The 22,156-nt window shown below is 41.4% G+C and overlaps 1 protein-coding gene across 1 annotated transcript in view; it reads left to right on the top strand.

Moving 5' to 3' along the window:
- Positions 1-22,156, top strand: part of TRPM6 (transient receptor potential cation channel subfamily M member 6) — a 164,802-nt gene that overhangs the window by 105,167 nt on the left and 37,479 nt on the right. Inside the window, exons 22-27 of the mRNA XM_063649604.1 lie at positions 846-1,020; positions 1,223-1,337; positions 7,645-7,838; positions 11,882-12,014; positions 20,610-21,745; positions 21,937-22,049. Coding sequence (XP_063505674.1) covers positions 846-1,020; positions 1,223-1,337; positions 7,645-7,838; positions 11,882-12,014; positions 20,610-21,745; positions 21,937-22,049 — 1,866 coding nt within the window. The remainder of the gene's footprint in view (positions 1-845; positions 1,021-1,222; positions 1,338-7,644; positions 7,839-11,881; positions 12,015-20,609; positions 21,746-21,936; positions 22,050-22,156) is intronic.

Genomic DNA, 22,156 nt, shown 5'->3' with positions numbered 1-22,156 from the left:
GCCGAGATAATCAATATATTTCAATGACTTCGCACAAGGGTATTTCTCCCTAATGCAAGGTTTGGTGAGTGCTCATGGGGGTTGTCCTCTGTGCAGTGACTCAGGAATCTGGGATCCCTTTGTCTTGTGACATAGCTACGTGAACATTTAGCTCCTAAGGTCTATGGTAGGGAGTGAGAGGGATGGAGAAAGTCTAATGGCTTTTAACTGCTCTGGACAAGAAGTGCCCAAGTCACCATCAAACCACAGCCCACTGGCTGGAATAGGTTTCACAGCCCCAGCCTAATGGAAGGAAAGCTAAGAGATGTAGAGTAGCTCTTGAAATAATGATGGGAATTGTGGTGAATGCTCTCTCTGTTACAGTAAACTAAAGGACTGAGTTGATGTACATTTAGTAGATGGAATTAAACTGGCTTGATCAGTTTCTTAGACTCTAATCAATTCCTGAAGACAATTCTGGGAATAAGGAGCCATTGGACTAATTCAACAATACCCTATTTTTTCTTTTTTAATTTTCCTAACCTCTGGTCCAACTAGGGGCAAACTTACATATTAGCTAATCAAAAAGTGTTCACAATTCATTACTGCTTAAACAAAGAAGCACAGATTCTCTCCTCTCAGCACATTTATATTATTCCATAGACCAAGTTGACTTGAAATGCATACTGTGTGAGAAAACAAGAGTTTAGCCAAAGAAAGTCTAGCTGTTCCTGCACAAGGGTGTTTTAGTCAATGACTAGACAATCTTATTATTTGCAGGTATAATTATGATGGCTGCTGGTGTTTGGTTTCTTTTGAACTTCAAATCTGTGGTAAAATTCTGGTTGTACTATGCTCTTTTGCAGACAGCAAACATGTTCTATATTGTGATCATCATGGCCATAGTCCTGCTGAGCTTTGGAGTGGCACGCAAGGCCATCCTTTCGCCAAAGGAGCCACCATCTTGGAGTCTAGCTCGAGATATTGTATTTGAGCCATACTGGATGATATACGGAGAAGTCTATGCTGGAGACATAGATGGTGTGTATGGGATTTTACCATCATGCAGAAATTGTGCCTTCATAGTTAACAAGAGTAAAATAAATCTGAAAAACAATCATCTAAATCTTAAAAATGTTTGAATTTATGGTATTCTGTGCAGTTAATGTGCTAAATGTTTATCTAGAGTGGCAGGACTGTGATTCATCTTATCTTTCATTCTTTTAAAATTCTTTATTTGTAGTTTGTTCAAGCCAGCCATCCTGCCCTCCTGGTTCTTTTCTTACTCCATTCTTGCAAGCTGTCTACCTCTTCGTGCAATATATCATCATGGTGAACCTGTTGATTGCTTTCTTCAAGTAGGTTATTTCAATTAAATATGATTATTTAAATAAGAAATGTGGGCAGATATGTTGAGTAGATTCACATGTACTTTGAGTATGTAACCTTTGATTTTTGTGTGTTCTATGTTTTATTATTATTGTTTTGAAATATGCACATAAAACTACTAGTAAGAAGGACACGGAGCATGGGAAACGGTGAAATAATAAATGCAGTCATCCATCTTTATCTGTGGAGTACTTGTTCCAGGACCCCCTGCAGATACCAAACTCTATGGGTGCTCCAGTCCCTTATAGAAAATGGTGTAGTATTTCATATAACCTAGGCACATCCTCCTGTATACTTTAAAACATCTCTAAATTCTCTATAATACCTAATATAGTATTAATGCAATGTAAATGGTTGCTATACTGTATTGTTGAGGGAATAATGACAAAGATAAAATGTCTCTGCATGTTCAGCTCAGACACAATCATCCTTTTCTTTTCCCCAAATATTTTCAATCTGTGGTTGTTTGAATCCACAGATGTAGAACCCACAGATATGGAGAACTGACTGTGGGGGGAAAGTACAATGTAACAACATCAAAATGCAAGGAGATCTTGAGTTGTGATTAGGCAGTAAGTTCAAATTATGAAAGGATAGCAAGTGATGGAATTGCAAGTTGGCTAAGGAGTTCTTGATATTCTTTGTTCACTTGCTCCCAGCTTCCCCGTTCTCTGTTTTCTCTCTTTCTCTCTCTCTCTTTCTTCCTTTCCTCTCCTTTCCTTTCCTCTCCTCTCCTCTCCTTTCCTTTCCTTTTCTTTTCCTTTCTTTCTTTTTCTTCTTTTTTTTTGAGATAGAGTCTTGCTCTGTTAGCCAGGCTGGAGTGCAGTGGGTGTGACCCCAGCTCACCGCAACCTCTGCCTCCTGGGTTCAAGCAATTCTCCTGCCTCAGCGTCCCAAGTAGATGGGATTACAGGCGCCTGCCACCACACCTGGCTAATTTTTGTATTTTTAGTAGAGACGGGGTTTCACCATGTTGACCAGGCTGGTCTAAAATTCCTGACCTCAAGTGATCCACCTGCCTCTGCCTCCCTAAGTGCTGGGATTGGTGAGCCACGGTGTCAGGCCCTCTGTTTTCTTCTCTGTCACTTCTCACTACTTCTCAATCTTCTTTTCTGGATCATCTTCTCCCCAACCTTTTAACATTGGAATGTCCCTGAACCCGGACCTGCCTTTTCCTTTATTTATGCTTTTTGTGATCTCTTTCAGTTTCCTGTATATCCTGAGCACACCCAATTTATATCCCCAGCCCAGCTCTCTTTCTTAAACTCCAGCCATGGAGATCCAACTGGCCCCTTCCTTCACCAGTTAGAAGTTTCTAAAATTTAAAATACCCAAACTCTTCATCTCCCCTCTTTCCCAACATACTTTTATTTATAATATTTAATGTAGTCTTTCCCAAATCTGCGAGGAAGAACATGAGTTTTTGTTGATGTTCCAGCTTTTCAGTTGTTTACACCAAAAACTAAGTAGTCATTCTTACTTTTTCTCTACTCTACACCATGATTCTGTACATGGAGTCATTCTTAATGTCTCTTGAACCTCTACCTCTAAACTCTCAGGAACTTCTATTAACTCAACCTTCAAATAGATAACTGATTTAACGACCTCTCACTACCCCACTGTTACCACAGAGCCTCTAATTTATCTCTCTGTTTCTGTCTTTGACTCCCTATATTCTTTTCTCAACACAGTAGTCCAAATGACCCTTTAAAAGCAGACATCAGAGGATATTACTCTTCTGCTCCAAACTCTTCAGTGCCTCCCATTTTACTTCTGGGTAAAAGTTTAAGTCGCTACAATGACTTATATGGCCCCATGTGAGTTGGCTTTCCTGTCACTTCTTTTTTTTTTGAGACGGAGTTTCACTTTTGTCACCCAGGCTAGAGTGCAATGGCACGATCTCAGCTCACTGCAACCTCTGCCTCCCAGGTTCAAGCAGGTGTCCTACCTCAGCCTCCCGAGTAGCTGGGATTGCAGGTGTGTGCCACACACCTGGCTAATTTTTGTATTTTTAGTAGAGACAGGGTTTCACCCTGTTGGCCAGGCTGGTCTCAAATTCCTGCACCCGCCTCGGTCTCCCAAAGTGCTGGGATTACAGGTGTGAGCCACCATGCCTGGCCCCTGTCACTTTTTTTCTTTTTTTTTTTGAGTCTCTCTCTGTTGCCCAGGCGGGACTGCAGTGGTGTTATCTCGGCTCATTGCAACCTTTGCCTCCCGGGTTCAAGTGATTCTTCTGCCTCAGCCTCCCAAGTAGCTGGGACTACAGGTGCATGCCACCACACCCGGCTAATTTTTGTATTTTTAGTAGAGACAGGGTTTCACCATATTGGCCAGGCTGGTCTTGAACTCTTGACCTTGTGATCCACCTGCCTTGGCCTCCCAAAGTGCTGGGATTACAGGTGTGAGCCACTGCACCCAGCCGTCACTTCTTAAATCGTGCATCACACTAGTCTTCCCCTGACCCATTCTCTCCAACCACAGTGGCCCCTCAGTTTTTCAGACCACACAGGTGCCTTTGCACTTGCTATTCCCTCTGCCTAGAATGCTCTTCCTGCAGCTACCAGTATGGGCCACTTCCTCACATCTTCTCGTCTTGCTCAGAAGCAAGCAATTTACCTCAAACACTGAAAAGAGTGCCTGACACATACTTGTTTCCTAGACAAAAGAAACCAAGTGAAGTAATGGGAAGAAACTCATATTTTCTAGATGCCTCTTAACTGTCAGGCACTGTGCTAGGTATTTGATTCCTTGCTTATCTTACTGAAGAGGAAAAGATAAGAAAAGGGAAAATCAATTTATGCAGTATGAGTAACGAAAGTAGGGAAGACAAGGGTTGAGAGTCAGCAAAGTAAATCAAAATTCTTAAAAAAAAAGTGACTGCTGTGTTGTTACCTATACATGGGGAAGACATACCTTCCTGCTTTTTATATGATAGTCATCATGTCTCTTAGCCCAACCATTTTAGGAACTTGGAATATTTGCTGGTGTTTAGTTATAATAGCTATTTTTATATATCAAATAATAAAAGGGTCTGAGTTTTTTGTGGGGGCATGGGGAGAGATAGGGATTCACTCTGTCACTCAGGCTGGAGTGGTGCAGTGGTGTGATCTCAGTTCACTGCAACCTCTGCCTCCCTGGTTCAAGCAATCGTCCCACCTCAACCTCCCGAGTAGCGGGGATCACAGATGCGTGCCACTATGTCCAGCTAAATTTTGTATTTTTGGTAGAGACGGGGTTTCGCCATGTTGCCCAGGCTGGTAGTCTGAGATTTTTGTTTATTAAAAATGTCCAGTGTCTCACTGCCCATTTGCTCTCAGGGGAAAGGCTCACACCCCGCATCTTAGCCCCAGGAAGGTAAATGGGGGCTGTTGATGGGATGGCGTGATGCTCCTGCTGTGGGTGTCTCCAAGAGGCTCTTTGGACTCTTTGGGAAGGAGTGTCGCCCGGTCAGGTGGTGCGCTCCCAGTCACTAGGGGTGTATACTCGAGGTTGGGTGAACACCTGCTGCTCATGGTACCCAGTGAGTCTTGCCCAAGCAGGCAGCTGGGCAGAGGCCCTTCTGGGTCTTGGAGTCCAAAGAACTGCAGAGCAGCCCAAGGGGTGTGGGTCAATTTTGAGTGAGAGCCAAGTCTGGGAGCCCGTGTGCATCATGTTTGGGTCTGGTTGGCTTGGCCACCACTGAAAGAAGCGATAAGTACGGGCTCCTGGTACCTGCAGATCTCCTGCAAACGGCCCAGAGAACAGCCTTGAAGCCACCTTTCCCCTCCAGGGGACCGAACCTGTCCCTAATGCTGCAGTGGCGTCCAGGGATCAGTGGAACATTGCTTTGAGAACTCTCCTGCTTGTTACGGAGGCAGCACAAAGCTGGTGCCCCCTGAGCCAACATGGCACTGGGATGGCTTTTTAGGACAGAACTGTGTTGGTGACAGTCACATCTCAAACATAATAGCTGATTTGAAAAGCCAGCAGCAGCAAAGCCATATACCTGAGTATAGGTGGCAGTTGCAGAGAGCCATGGGCTGGAGAGGGTCAGATGGGGCCTCTCACATGGGGATCCTGTGGGAGCTGCAGCTCAGAGTGACTCCCAGCTCTGTCACTAGCAGGGCGACTCCTTCCTTCTGGAGCCTTAGCTCTGAAAAGCCCCTGGTGGGGGTGCCCTTTCAGATGCCCCCTTTCCATTTCAAAGGCTCTGATTCTCGATCTTGAAGCCAAATGCGGCACCGACACTTGGCTTCAGTTTCCACTGGGACAGATGGAGTTCTCCTTTCTAGCCCCAGCCTAGGCGGCCAAGCCCATCCTGGCATCAGAACATGCTGAGCACATTTTGTAGGGTGGTTACCTTTTTATCCAAGTTACTAGCTACACATCAGTGTTTAAAGAGAAAAGAGTGACCTTTCATTTTTTTTTTTTCTTGAAACTTGAGGAAACAGGATACATAACTACTGATTTGTTTTTTCTTAAAGAAAACTAAATGCACCACTGCAGTGTGCTAGAGGTGTGTATTTTTCATACTGTCGGGGGAAAGTATTTGTGCTGCTTTTTGGAGATGGACTGGGATGTCTGGTTTCTGTCCCCAGGCCTGGCAGCTGCGTCTATTTTCTGTAGAAGGTGCCACAGTGAGACCTGGAGCCACCCCTTCCTGCCCTGACACTGTTTAGAGCTGGGAGCCTATGGACTCTCGGCCTGTTTCTACCTTCTATTCAACCACTCTGATGTGGGGAGGCAAAAAGAAATATAACTTTTTGATAGTGTGGTAGAAACATTGATTTGAACTATTTTAGTAGAAGGAGTAGCAAATAAGACTGTGATAGTGTATACTTTGAGCTAGATAAATAAAGGCCTCTTTGTGAGCCTCCTGGCCAACAACAACAACAACAAATGTCCAGCATCAAAAAAGAAGTTGAGAAATCCTCGCATAGGACAAATTTCTCACGTTAGAGATGAACACACTGAAGACCATACAAAGTGACCAACCCCAGACCTGACTACTTGTCCAGGAGCCGGTTACAGACAATTCTTTATAAAATAATTGAAAAAAACAAAAACAAACAAACAAACAAACCCCCCAAAATTAAATACACTGTTAAGGTCGCCATCTGCTGGTGGAAGGCTGTTGTCACGTTGGAGTGAAACTGCTATTAATAGCATGTGCAACCCTAGAGTTTCCCACTCATTGACCGGGCCCCAAATATGTGCATTTCTGACATGTTCTCAGGTGATGCTGCTGCTGCTGGTTCAGAAAACATGCTTGAGAACTACTGGTATAACCCAGTCATCTATGTTTCAATCACCTTCTGTATGGATTCTGAGAAACATCTATTCTTACCCAAAGATGGCTTTCTCCAGGATGATCCTGGTTCCTTTTCTTTATCACTGTTGAAGTTTAGGGTTGTCTGTGTTTTTATTTGCTAGATTTGGCTGCCTTCCTCAAGTTCTACTCTGCTATCTTTCTCTAAAGAAACTAAAATTTTGACACTGCAAGAAGAAGAATTGTTTTAAAAAGAAACTAAATTTTGTTAGTCTATGCAAAATATTAAGGTGGACATCTTATTGTTTTCCTCTTATATCATATTATATACTTAAAGTTAAGTAGTTAAGGATGGTGTATTGTTTCAGAATAACTGTACCTCCAATCGTTACCCCCATGGCAAGTTCTATAATATCAACATTCACCATCCTATCTCCATGTTACAACTACAAAGTGACCTACCAATAAGGAGTTACTTTTATTGTAAAGTTAATCTAAATAATTTGTCTGGATTTTAATAGAAGCTCTGCTTTTTGATTTAAGATGAATTGATTCTTCTTCAATTTCTTCACTAACACTGTTCGTTTGCGTGTTTTAACTGGGATTTTTCTAGCAGTTCTCACATTTGACATTAGGTAGATGATACAGAGGAACGTTAAAGCTGTTTCCCATAAACGATGAATTATGGACTGAAAAAGAGCTTCTTATGTGAGAAGAGATGGTGACTTGAGAATAGTGTTGAGCTCCAGAATGGATTTTCTGTTCGTTACACTGAAAATGTTGGCATTTTCTTTTCTCTGATTGTAATGTCTGCCTTTTGCTTGTTATTCTGATTAGCATGTTTCATTGTAGAAGGTAGCTAATATATTTGTTTGATGGAAGAAGAATCGTAAACACATGGATAGTATTTGTATTGGGTAACTGCTGGTAATGTCAGGTGAGCCAATCATAAATGTTGGAAAATATAGAATCTGTTACCTTTCAAGTCTTCATATTAAAACTTGTCCCTCTCTCACTTCATCTTACAGCAACGTTTACTTAGATATGGAATCCATTTCAAATAACCTGTGGAAATATAACCGCTATCGCTACATCATGACCTACCATGAGAAGCCCTGGCTGCCCCCACCTCTCATCCTGCTGAGCCACGTGGGCCTTCTCCTCCGCCGCCTGTGCTGTCATCGAGCTCCTCACGATCAAGAAGAGGGTGACGTTGGATTAAGTAAGTTGTTCTATGTGAGGCAGCAGAAAGAGAGCAAAAAGTAGGATTCAAGACAAAGATGCAGTGGAGTATCATAAGTCCAGGGCACTGTGGGGCTCTGGGAGTTCCCTGACAATAGATATCAGCTGATGTTCTGGGTCTAAGTAAATATATTGACCTCATTATGAGGTCGCAATGCCTTTTGCCAAGATGAACAGAGACTTAGAAAGGAATAGGTAGGAAGAGAGTCTCTGCTTGATTGTGTAAAGGCTTTATGTCACATGGAAAACCTCTGTTTTCTCTGCTGACTGGAGAACTCATCAGAATAACTCCTAGAGAGTAGTCATGTGACATGTACTGTTCTCCTTGTTGTGGAAGATGGAATTCAGAGAGAATGGAGTTACAGAAGGCCTTGGGGTCTAAGGGAAAAGATAAGCAAAGCTGGGCTTAACTTATTAACCAGAGTCACGATCCTCTGGTTCTCTAATCTCCTGAGCATGGAAGTGATTCTGAAATGGATGTTTCTTATTTTCAAGCACCTCAACTCAGAAACTGGGTGTGGTAGTGCATGCCTGTAGTCCTAGCTCAGGAGGCTGAGGCACAAGAATTGCTTGAGCTCAGAATATTAAAGCTGGGGTGCACCACGATCATGCCTGTGAATAGCCACTTCAGCCTGGGCAACATTGTGAGTCAGGATGCGGAAACAGGGGTTCTCACTTGTGTTTTTTCAAAGCATAAGCTTATATATTTTGAGGTTTTCTTATTCATCTCGTTTAGCCAGATCTTCACTGCATGATATGACTGTCGTACTAATTGTTGTCAGAGAACATTGCGTTTGGTGGTTTTACAGATCTTCTGTAGTTCCTGTCAAACAATTCCACAATTGGTACCAGGCCCATTTCTAGATAGTTCCCAGAAATACAGGAAGCAGAGGGCATAAATGCACAATCCTTTTCCCAATTCCTAAATCTAAAATACCTCTGAAAACTGAAAGCCTTTTTTCTTCATAAATTGAGGAAAGACTCATTTGGCCAAAAAAGGCTGATGAGAATTGATGTGAAGCCATTTATTCTCTTTATTTCTTGTAGTATGAATATTCATTGATGTTGCTGCAGAAAATAGTAATATGTTTGATTTTAGGGATTGCTTTAATCTTAACTAGGGATTTCACTTCATTTATGATATATTCACTATATTAACTTTCTGAAACTAGAAAAGAACAGTTCTGAATTCTAAAATACTCTGGACTCCGGGAGTTTCAGCTAAGGGACAGTGGGCTATTAATGTGTTTAGGTAGGTCCTTAGGGGGACAGGTCATCCCCTGCAATATATTATGGGGTTGACAGGGTGATATGCTTTTGCTGGTGGTAGGTGACTCTGTGAAGTATTTTTTCTCCTCCTAAGTCACTCTGAAGATTTTTTTTTTCTTTTTCATACCCCGCTCCCTGACCAAGAGATTCAGCCTTTGTACAAAAGCCAAAGCATAACTGAAGTTAACTTGAAGGCTTATAATTATACTGTGAATTTCAGGCTGCTAATAGAGAGACGTCCCAGGCTTTGGCTGCAGAACCATTGCAACCTAATAGCAGAGTGTGAATCGCTTGATAAATCCTGAAATTGACTAGCATTTGCCCAGACTTCCTAGTACCACATGAAAGAACGTTTCCTGGGTTCACCTTGGTCTGTGCTTATAGGAGGATTCATATAAAACTCAAGTAAAGTTTAAAATGAATTCACCCTGAGCTTTCTGGAACATTCTTGAATTTTCATAACATTGCTTCTAATCCTTTATATTGAGGATAAAGACATTTACAAAAGGGGCAGCAGTGCCACCTTGCGGACAATTACAGGAAAGCGCCACATACTGCAAGCTACACCTGTCATTGGAATTACTCTGGATTGTTTGCTCTCAGGGATCCACATAAGGTTCACATCATGACACCTGTAAAGTTTCTTGCTCATAGGAGATTCTTTAGTGAAAGAAGACATTAGAGTTGGGTAGGGGATGGGAGATACCGAATCTTTTCAGTGTCTGAAAATTTTTTCCTGCCATTTAAATCAGAAAGCACTGTATACCTGAGTTGTGAATACATTTTACAGCTGAATAATACTTTTAGCTATGTTTTCAATTTAAAATTAAGATTTTTTGGTCATTAATTTTATCAGAAAATAATGTAACAATTGCATTTTAAATAAATTCTGGAGAACCGTGTTAGTTCTTTTTCTCCTAATGTAAGCAAAACCATTCAAGAAAGAGAACTTTCCAATTTAATCCTTTTAGCAGCATCACTTCATTTATATATTTTCTAAGTGTTATAAACTTGCTTAAAAGATGGTATATTATTCTATTAGGCAGGAGTGAAAGCCAAGGTAATAGACCAAATGTGAATGCTGGAGTTTGATGAAGAATTGTGTTAGCCTTATAATATCACTTAGCGATGTGTCTATTTAATGAGTTATTTATAATTGTGTCAGAGAAGGTATACAGCCGTGGCGGGCCATTGAATGGCAATAATAACATCTCATTCTTCAGTAGAAGGACGTAGTATGCACAAACTCTGTGTAACAAGGTAAAACTTTCTTATACTTACTGGATTAATTTCAACAGACTGCCTTCTTCTAATCTTGCATTTAACCTATTGGTTATTTACTGTCATTGTAACAGCTAAAATAGTTGGAAGAGAGGTTGATTAATGAGTACAAATATACACTTTGACAGAAGAAATAAGACCTAGTGTTCAATAGATCGGTAGGGTTTTTGTTGTTGTTGTTTGAGATGGAGTCTCGCTCTGTTGCCCAGGCTGGAGTGCAGTGGAGCGATCTCGGCTCACTGTAACCTCTGCCTCCTGGGTTCAAATGTTTCTCATACCTCAGCCTCCTGAGTAGCTGGGATTATAGGCATGGACCACCACACCCAGCTAAATTTTTTTGTTTGTTTGTTTTAAGGAGCGGAGAGTTTAATAGGCAAATAAGGAAGAAGCTCCCTTGTACAGAGACAGAGGGACGGGGCCTCCAAAGCTGAGAGAGGAAACACCCAATTTTTCTATTTTTAGTAGAGGTGGGGTTTCACCATGTTGGCCAGGCTGGTCTTGAACTCCTGATCTCAAGTTATCCACCTGCCTCGGCCTCCCAAAGTGCTGGGATTACAGGTGTGAACCACCATGCCCCTCCATCAGTAGGTTGACTATAGTTAAAATTAATTGATTATACATTTCAAAATAGCTAGAAGAGAATAATTCAAACGTTTCTCTCTTAAAGGACAGGTAAATATTTAAGGTGGTCTACCTCAGCCTCCTGAGTAGCTGTGACTACAGGCTTGTGCCACCAGTTGCCCTGATTTGATTCTATGAATGTATCAAATTATCACATGTATCTCAAAAATATGTGAATCTAATATGAATCAATTAAAATTTAATTAATTTTAGAAAGTGTTGGCAGAGAGAAAAGACAATCAGATTCCCCATTTTCATATAAACGCAGTGAATTTTTGTTAAATGTGAAAACATTCTAACCTGTGAAAATATTGAAGAGAAAGAATTCTATATATGAGTCATTTTCAGAGAATGAGTAGGAGAGACCCAGGCTGGTGTTTCCAGTCCTTTCTTTTCTTTTCCTTTTTTGAGACAGGGTCTCGCTTTTTAGCCCATGCTGGAGTGTAGTGGCGTGATCATGGCTCCTGCAGCCTTGACCTCCCAGGCTCAAGCCATCCTTCTGCCTCAGTTTCCTGTGTAGCTGGGACCACAGGCGCCTAGCTAATTTTGAAATTTTTTTGTAGAGAGAAGGTCTGCCTGTGTTGCCCAAGCTAGTTTCTAATTCCTGAGCTCAAGCGATCCATCCTCCGTCAGCCTCCTAAAGTGTTGGGATTACAAGCGTGAGCCACTGCGCCTGGCTTCCAGTTGTTTATTGGTGCTGTTTCTGCATTAATATTAGAAATAGTTTGACAAGGTGACAAACTTTTATCACAAAAGGCTATAGTTGCTCATTTTCAATACAAGTGGAAGAAAAGCCACTCATGCCCTGAGGTGAATAATGATTCTTTCTGTGTTTCATACTTATTTCTATAGAACTCTACCTGAGTAAGGAGGATCTGAAAAAACTTCATGATTTTGAGGAGCAGTGCGTGGAAAAATACTTCCATGAGAAGATGGAAGATGTGAATTGTAGTTGTGAGGAACGAATCCGAGTGACATCAGAAAGGTAAAAGATATAAATCTTTTCCATTCTGAAACCACTAACAAAACGTGATTCTGCTAGAATATCTAAAGGAGTAGAAAGATCTACTTTCAAATCCCAGAGGTTTGAGTTCTTTATAATTTGAAACATTTAATAATATATAATATTCATGTAATCAAAGTATATTTATTAAGCATCTACTATATTCCAGGCACTCTTTTAGTTACTAGGAATAAGTGGCTAATAAGACATAAGAATCCTTGTCCTCATGGGACTTACATTCATGCGCGCGCGCGCGCGTGTGTGTGTGTGCATGTGTGTAGGTGGTGAGAGAAATGAAGTGGATGGAGAACAAAACCTAAGCAAGGAACCACAAAAATAGATTTGTCATTTAATATCAGGCAGTAAAAGAGCTATGAAGAAAAATAAAGTAGTTGGAGAGAATAGGAAATGATGGTGGCGTGAAATCTAGCGGAGCTGGGGGTTGAGTGGACTGTTTAGATGGTCTGGTCCTAGAAGGTCGCTCTGAGGGCATTGAGTGGAGGCCTGAAGGAAGTGAGGCAGTGGGCGAGGCAGGGGTGTCTGGTGGAATAGCGCCCCTGGCGGAAGGAATAGCAAGCGCAGCCGCCTGAGGCCACATGGTGTGTCTGGCAGCAGCCAGAGGGGAGGAGGAGGTAGATAGAGGGTGCTGGTTGGATGGGGAGTGGGGTTCTTAGGGCGTCTGACTGGCGGTTGTCGTGCGGTGGAGTTGGCGGCTGCTTCACTGAAGTGGGTGAAGAGAGAATAGGAGAAGCAGAAACTGCAATTACAGGTGGCTTTTGGGAGAAGTGTTACGGTGCAGGGAAGCTTGATGAGGTATGGGGACACAGTGAGGTTTTTTTGTTGGATTTTGCTTAATGTGGCAATAAATAAAACAGCATGGTCCTGAAAATGATCCACCAGCAAGGGAGAAACTCAGGAGTGGAGGGAGGAGGCCATTTGCTGAAGAGAAGTCCCTAAGAAGCTGGGAAAATGGAGGGTCTGGCCTTTTCCCCGAAGCAGGGGAACGGGACAGGATATGGCCAGAGTAGATGGGAAGGCAGACAAGGTTGGTGGGGACCCAGGTCTTGAGGCAGAGTCGTCAGCTGGGTGTGCCTGTGTGTGGGATTTCGAGGGAGGCAGGCGGTATGGGGGACATTCAGAGATTTGAGGAAAGAGGAGGAGACGTATTGGAGAGATTGAACATATTAGGAAGCTATAATGTGATCTGAGTTACTGTGGATTTATTACTAATTGTGGGTGCATGGCATCGTGTGAAAATATGGAAGGCTATATGTGATGAAATGCATTTTTTTAAAACACAGAATTGTTCTTGTAAATGGAAGCAAATTGACAGAAGTTAAATGAGTTCCTTTATTTTTGAACATACATGGAACTATGATGTATTATATCTAATTATGTATTTTTTTTCTGATGTGCAAATATCAGATAGAGAGATGTGAATCCTTAAATATGGCTTTACTTAAACTGAATCATATGAAGAACTTTCTAAATGGTTCACTATGGGCATAAGTCATGTTTAAATAAATCTGGACTTCTCTATTGATACCGTATTTATATAAATCTGTGTTTCTGTGCCTGAATTTCAGATCAAATTTAATATGGAGAAAAAATTGAATATCAAAGATTGAGTCCACAAAAATTGATTTCACCTACATAATATCTTTAGTCCATAGTTATATGAATTTCTCTTTCCTTCTTCTACACGTTTTGCCCCCCTTTATAGCTATGCTCATTGAGTCCGACAGGAAAGCTTGGTTCTCCGCTTTGTATGAAGCATAGACCCATATTAGGAGCTTACGGAGCTGGGGTGAAGTCCTGCTTCAGGCACTTACTAGTTATATGGACGTGGGCAAATTTACTGAACCTCCTTGGTTTCCTTCCTTCCCTCCTTCCTTCCTTCCTTCCTTTCGACAGAGTCTCACTCTGTCACCAGGCTGGAGTGCCACGGCGTGATCTTGGCTCACTGCAACTTCTGCCTCCCGGGTTCAAGCAATTCTCCTGCCTCAGCCTCCCGAGTAGCTGGGATTACAGGTGTGTGCCACCACACCCGGCTAATTTTTTGTATTTTTAGTAGAGACAGGGTTTCACCGTGTTAGTCAGGATGCTCTGGATCTCCTGACCTCATGATCCGCCCCCCTTGACCTCCCACAATGCTGGGATTACAGGCGTGAGCCACCATGCCAGGCTGTTTTCTTATTTGTAAAACAGACATGGAGGCCGGGCAAGGTGGCTCACTCCTGTAATCCCAACACTTTTGGAGGCCGAGGCAGGTGGATCACTTGACATCAGGAGCTCAACACTAGCCTGGCCAACATGGCAAAACCCTGTCTCTACTAAAAATACAAAGAAAATTAGCTGGGTATGGTGGCACATGCCTGTAGTTCCAGCTACTCAGGATGCTGAGGCAGAAGAATCACATGAACCCAGGAGGTGGAGGTTGCAGTGAGCTGAAATCGCACCACTGCACTCCAGCCTGGGCAAGAGAATGAGACTGTGTCTCAAACAAACAAACAAACAAACCCCGGAAATAGCCCTACCTCTTAGAGATGTTGTGAGGATTAAATGAGATAATATAGATGAACTGTGTGGCAGAGTGCTGACTCATAGTAAGAGTACAATGAAAGTTATCTATTATTAAGTAAAAACGGGCCCCTCAAAATTGTTAGTATAATTTCTTTTTAAATACAAATTCTTCTCCAACCCTTAAGGAAAGGGGGGTGAACAGATGAGATGTGGACAGGATAGCCTCCCTGCCTCCCCAAGATTATGAACTGGGATAAGTTTATGGAGAGCCGTTTACTCTAAACTATAAACTAAGGAAGGATTTCAGGTGGCCAAAGATATGGATAGATTTACCTTCAGTAATGGTGTGGATTTGAGGGGTCAGAATAAGAACCAGGGAGACCATTTGAGAGAATAGTGCAGCACACTGATGTGTCCACAGCCTTGCCAAGGTTGGTGGTGGTGGGACTGAAAGGAAGGGGTGAATATGACATTTAGAAAGAACAATTCATTAGGCATGTTAAGGATCAGATGTGGAGCTAAGGGCGAGCATACAGTCCAGCACAACTTTCAGAAAAGAGTAGGGTAATCAGGTGAAAGGTGGCACCACCAAAATGAAGGCACAGGAGGTGTGAGGAGAAAGCAATAAGTTTTAGATTTCTTGAGCTTGTGATTCTTGTAGTATATTTAGCCAGAGATGTTCAGGAGGCTTTGGATGTGTGCATCTGAAGCCCCTAGGGAGCATTTGAACTGGTGGAGGAGCTCATCTGCTTATTGGTACAGTCAACTGTAGGAGTCATCTGCCTATTGTAGGAAACTAGAAGTATGACAGAGGAAGTGATTATGCCCAGGAAGCAAGAGTGAGGGAACCTAGTGAGCTGAGAGTTAAATCCTGGGAGGTGCCAACACCTGTAATGGGCAAACAAAGAGAAACTCATGGAGAAGACCATAAATAACCATTCAGAGGAGTATAAAGAGAACTAGAAGAAGGCGGTATCACAAACTAAGAGAACATAGAGTGAAAATTGAGAACCAGACATTTATAAACAAGTAATTCAATGATAAAATCCTAAAAACATTAACCATCATAAAGCATTGTGTTTCTCTTGGATTCTTTTCTTGGGATTTGAGTAGAGGGTTAGAAATTCAATGGATATGTACCTTCTGAAAATTATGGGTGCTTCCAAGAGGTTTAGAATTTGGTTATGAAGCTCTAATTTATTGTTATTATTATTATTTAGATAGAGTGATCAGAGCTCATGCACCCTTGAAATCCTGGGCTCAAGCGATCCTCTTGCCTCAGCCTTCCAAGTAGCTAGGACTACAGGCACATGCTACCATGCTGAGCTAACTTTTAATTTTTTCATTTTTATAGAGGCAGGGTCTTGCTACTGTTGCCCAGGCTGGTCTTGAACTCCTGGCCTCAAGCAACCTTCTGCCACAGTCTCCCAAAGTGCTGGGATTACAGGCATGAGTTACGACATCTGAGCCTGCAGCTCTAATTAAACTTCAAAATAGAATCTATTTTCCCTCTTGATGGAGCTATCTCAGTGGCACTGTTCTTATACTGTCATCTTTGTTGAGGTCATTTGTGGGGACCTCATAAATGAGGTATGGGAAAGGGGGGAGAATATTTCCTGAGGTAACTGAGCAATAGTTTGAAGAGGGAAGGGAAGAAGATTCAGAGGATTTTGCACGTTAGCCTACTTCTGAAGAAGAGATTGCTATATCCTTCTCGAATCAAGTGAGTTGTGACAGTGGAAAAAGAGAACATAGCAAGGCTGTTTTAAATCTTACTTTCCCTATTTGGGACTCTAACTTCTTTTTTGATTCTAGTAGTGTAAGTCAGCTTTTCCCTTTCTCTGTTCTGTGCAGTAAGATGCTTTTAGGTATTTTTCCACATTAAGCATGTTTTGGTACATTATATTTGGGAAATACTGTGGTTTTAAAAAATATTTAACATAATGTGCATTGTAATTCATCAGTACAGTTATAGCTTAAGCAGGTCCCAGCACTATTTGACCATGAAACCTTACTGAGGAACATCTGTGACACCTCCCAGCATGAGAATTGTTGGTGTAGTTCATGTAGTATTTCATGGTACTCTAGGAACCCCCAAAAGAAATTGCCTAGATCCTAGGTGAGTTGCTGAGAGGTACCAGAAGGCAGTGGTCAATGCCACTGAATATGGAGTTGGCCTGTCTAGGTTTGATGCCTGACGTTTTCATGGGCCGTGTGACTCTGGCTATGTGACCTAACCTCTCTTTTTTTTTTGAGACGGAGTTTCGCTCTTGTTGCCTAGGCTGGAGTGCAATGGCATGATCTCAGCTCACTGCAGCCTCCGCTCCCTGGGTTCAGGTGATTCTCCTGCCTCAGCCTCCCCAGTAGCTGGGATTACAGGTGCCTGCCACCACTCCCAGCTATTTTTTTTTTTTAGTAGAGATGGGGTTTCACCATATTGACCATGCTGGTCTAGAACTCCTGACCTTAGATGATCCACCTGCCTCAGCCTCCCAAAGTGCTGGGATTACAGGCATGAGCCACCGTGCCCGGCCGACCCAGGCTCTTTTCTATGAAAGGATAATAGTAATGCCCACCTTATAGGGTTGTTACATGGATTAAATAAAATAGTACAGGTAGAATCTTTATAAAATGCTTGGCACATAGTGAGCACTCAGTGAATATGGTGATTTTCATGATGATTGTAATTATACTTGCTGTTATCTCATTTTAAGCCATCTTGCCTAAAGGCCCATAATAAAACAACTACCATTCTCATCTTTCTTCCATCCTCGTACCTTGCATGGAGGAAACTAAAATTATAAATTTTATGTGTCAGAATGACTGAAAGGCTAAATTAATGTCATTGGTGGTCCAGCAATATAATTAAAATATGTTTCACGGGACATCAAGTTTTAGAAAATAAGTCTGTAAAAGCAAGGGACCTGATTTAAGGGTGACCAGGTTGTTTGTCTAACAGGTTTCTATTGTAGCATGTTACCTGTGGCTGTGAATAGTTGCTGGTTTCTATTGTATCCTTTCGATGTGACTGCTGCTAATGGAACTTAATGAGTCTCCATTACTGGTGTTCAGACTGTACTGTTTTTGAATTAGATGAAACAGTTCACTGGATGGAGAGGCTCTAATTAAGCATATTTGGAAGGGAGTATACATATATTTTGTGCTGTTTCCCACATCATCCTTGCCAGTTCTAATTTTGCAGATTCCAGAAGGTCAGGAAGCATTTGTTAAGCCTCTATTGAGTTATAGAAGTTGAATTCTATAGCAGAAGCAAGAAAGAGAGGGTTCTACTCACATAGAATATAATAAAAATGGAATATAATAAAAATGCCACTCTTTTTATCTTTAATTTCTATTTACAAAGGTCCCAGAAAGAGGAAGTGGAAGATCTTTCTTTCAATCCCTGTGACTTGAGATGTGTTCTAAAGATGGGAAGTCTGACACTATTTTGGGAAGTACTTGTTACAGCTGAGTGTTAAACTCTTCATGGCACAATCACGACTTCTCCCTGCCCCCAGATAAGAGCGGGAATCATTTTTCATTTCTGCAATGGTCACGTCAGCCATGACACAATTGGTTAGGTTCCCTCCCATGCTGTTTTTTTATTTTAATCTTGTTTATTGAAGGTTTTCATTATTGAGAAACTGAAACTATACCTCCTCTCACCCAAATAATAGAACGAAACAGAGGAAGAAAAGAAAGAAAAAACAATGTGATATGCCAGAGTTCACTGTGAAAATTTTGGCTTTTTAAAATTTAGTCTTCTACATATTTCCAGTTAAAATGATACTGTTTTGTATCCTGTTTTTTTTTTTTTTGCTTTTACACATCAAAAATGTTTTCTCCAATTAATTACATATACTTTGTAAATATATTTTAACTATTGTTTCTGAACTTAAAATTTTATACCAAATTTGAAAACATAATGCCGAACATAATAGACATCCCCAGCCCTGCCTCTACCACCAGAAATAGCCCAAGAAAATAATTATCAACAATGTGAATATGATTTTTAATGGATGCATAATATTCTATCTCATAATATAACATATCTGTCTGCTTTAGCATAGTAAGATTATGTTTCCTTTACAATATTGTGTCCCTGTGTTCCATCCTTGCTACCACTGAGTTGTTTCACTTTTTCTTTTTTTAATTTGCTAGGTTAAAACAAATGGGTTAAAACAAATGCTGTTATGATATGGATGAACTCATTATTATCTTAATTTTCATCTGTGATTACCTAATGAGGTTGACTATTTTACTGGGTTTCCTTACCTTTTGTATTGTATCTTTTCATCTGTTCCTGTCCTTGGGAGTCTTTGTAATTTTTTTTCCTCAATAAATTGTGAACGTTTTTGCTTAATCAAGAGATATCAATGCCTCATCAAATTTATTAGAATACTAGTTTTCCAATTTATTTTTGTTTTAAACCTTTGTGTTCTATTTTTGCATACAAGTTTCTTTTTATGTAATCAACTCATACATGTTGTAATTTATTCCATCACTCATGAAGTTTAGATAGCTGCATTAGTTTCCCAGGGCTGCTGCAGCAAAATACCAAAAACTGTGTGTCTTCTAACAGTACTTTATCGTCTCAGACTTCTGGAAGCTAGAAGTCCAAAATCAAGGTGTTGGCAGGGACATGCTTTCTCCGATGTTGCTATCCTTCCTTGCCTCTTCTAGCTTCTGGTGTTTGCTGGCAACCGTGGGTGTTCCTTGGCTTGTAGATGCATCATTCTAGTCAATGGCCATTTTGTCCGTGTGTATCTTCATATCATCTTCCCTCTGCGTGTCTGTGTCAGGATTTTACATTATAAGGACACCAGTCATATTGGATTAGGGTTCAGCCTGATGATCACATTTTAACTTGATTACTCTATCAATATCTGATTTCCAAATCAGGTCACATTCTATGGTTCTGGGGTTAAGGCTTCAACATATCCTCTTTGGGGGATACAAAACCAACCTCATCCACATACAGAGATAATTACAAAGAAATGTACAGACAAATAGTAACCATCTCTCAATTAAATTAATTTTTACTTTTTTTTTTTTTTTTTTGAGATGGAGTCTTACTCTGTTGCCCAGGCTGGAGTGCAGTGGCGCGATCTTGGCTCACTGCAACCTCTGCCTCAGTCTCCTGAGTAGCAGGGATTACAGGTGCCTGCCACCGTGCCCAGCTAATTTTTGTATTTTTTAGTAGAGATGGGGTTTCACCATGTTGGCCAGGTTGGTCACAAACTCTTGACTTCAAGTGATCCACCTGCCTCCCACAGTGCTGGGATTACAGGCCTGAGCCATTGCACCTGGACTAATTGTTACATTTAATTCAATTTACTTGCAACTTAACATTTACATTTGAATAGGTGAACATGTGTTGTCTTGCTTTTACATGAATCAATGACTGAACATCATAATCTTGGGTTAAAGTATTCAAAACAACTTTAAAAATTTGCATTAGGCTTTTTCTGAATATAAGTCTTCTAAAATGGATTTTGTTTGAAACTTGGGAAGCCTGTTTGAACAGTAGAGTTAGATATATATATTTTTTTAATTTTAAAGATCTGTGTTTTTTTCTTTTTCTTAATTACATATTTGATTATTGATTCTGTTTCTGTCATTCTTATTTCTTCCTCAGGATCTCCTACATGCATTAAAATTGTACAGTGCTTGCAGTTAGGAAGTATTCAAATGTTTGTCATGTAAATGAATAAATATATTAATGAGTAAAAATGGGATGATTGATCACACAATTGAAGGAATCATTAGCTGGAACTGGAAATGTGGTTCTGAAATATTAAAAAGAAATAAGGGCTGGAAATGTAGATATGTAAGTTTTTCCTCTCCTGTGGGTAGTAGTGGGCATTATAGGAGTGGATGAGATGACCTGAGTTGAGAGTTATGTATTGGGCGAAGAAGAAGGCAAAAGACAGACTTAACCTAGGGAAGCAGCTGAGGCTCAGGAGCCATTTAAGGATGGAAGTAGGGTAGGAAGAGAGCAAATTCCCACTGGCTTAATGTGCTTATTGGTTTTCTCCCTTCCTTCACCACTAGGGTTACAGAGATGTACTTCCAGCTGAAAGAAATGAATGAAAAGGTGTCTTTTATAAACGACTCCTTACTGTCTTTGGACAGCCAGGTGGGACACCTGCAGGATCTCTCTGCCCTGACTGTGGATACCCTAAAAGTCCTTTCTGCTGTTGACACTTTGCAAGAGGATGAGGCTCTCCTGGCCAAGAGAAAGCATTCTACTTGCAAAAAACTTCCCCACAGCTGGAGCAATGTCATCTGTGCAGAGGTTCTAGGCAGCATGGAGATCGCTGGAGAGAAGAAATACCAGTATTATAGCATGCCCTCTTCTTTGCTGAGGAGCCTGGCTGGAGGCCGGCATCCCCCAAGAGTGCAGAGGGGGGCGCTTCTTGAGATTACAGACAGTAAAAGAGAGGCCACAAATGTAAGAAATGACCAGGAAAGGCAAGAAACAGAAAGTAGTATAGTGGTTTCTGGGGTGTCTCCTAACAGGCAAGCACACTCAAAGTATGGCCAGTTTCTTCTGGTCCCTTCTAATCTAAAGCGAGTTCCTTTTTCAGCAGAAACTGTCTTGCCTCTGTCCAGACCCTCTGTGCCAGATGTGCTGGCAACTGAACAGGCCATCCAGACTGAGGTTCTTGTTCATCTGACTGGGCAGACCCCAGTTGTCTCTGACCGGGCATCAGTGGATGAACCCAAGGAAAAGCACGAGCCAATTGCTTACTTACTGGATGGACAAGACAAGGCGGAGCAAGTGCTACCCACTTTGAGTTGCACACCTGAACCCATGACAATGAGCTCCCCTCTTTCCCAAGCCAAGATCATGCAAACTGGAGGTGGATATGTAAACTGGGCATTTTCAGAAGGTGATGAAACTGGTGTGTTTAGCATTAAGGAAAAATGGCAAACCTGCTTGCCCTCCACTTGTGACAGTGATTCCGCTTGGAGTGAACAGCACCAGAAGCAGGCCCAGGACAGCTCCCTATCTAATAACTCAACAAGATCGGCCCAGAGTAGTGAATGCTCAGAGGTGGGACCATGGCTTCAGCCAAACACATCCTTTTGGATCAATCCTCTCCGCAGAGACAGGCCCTTCGCTAGGAGTCATAGTTTTAGATTCCATAAGGAGGAGAAATTGATGAAGATCTGTAAGATTAAAAGTAAGGAATAAACATTTAAAAAATCAGCATTAAGTCCTTTGCATTGCTACTGGTTTTGTTTTGTTTTGTTTTTTAAATCTATGACTCTTAACCACATTGTCATTCTCCTCATTCTCTCAGCTTTTTCTGTAAAATAAAATGTTCCCCACTTACTGTTGTCAACTTTCTCATCTGGACCATTTCCCTTACAGATCTTTCAGGCTCTTCAGAAATAGGGCAGGGAGCATGGGTCAAAGCGAAAATGCTAACCAAAGACAGGAGACTGTCAAAGAAAAAGAAGAATACTCAAGGACTCCAGGTGCCGGTAAGTGTACTGTTATTCTGTCTTTTAGGTTTTGAGTAGTCAAGGTAGTGGCCTATCTTAGTTTGATTTATCTTTATTGTAAAGTGCCATCTACACAAAATAACACT

Source organism: Pongo pygmaeus, chromosome 13, assembly GCF_028885625.2.
Source record: "Pongo pygmaeus isolate AG05252 chromosome 13, NHGRI_mPonPyg2-v2.0_pri, whole genome shotgun sequence".
Classification (NCBI taxonomy): Eukaryota; Metazoa; Chordata; class Mammalia; order Primates; family Hominidae; genus Pongo; species Pongo pygmaeus.
Note: the sequence above shows the minus strand (reverse complement) of the source record. Positions and strands in the feature narration are given on the sequence as shown.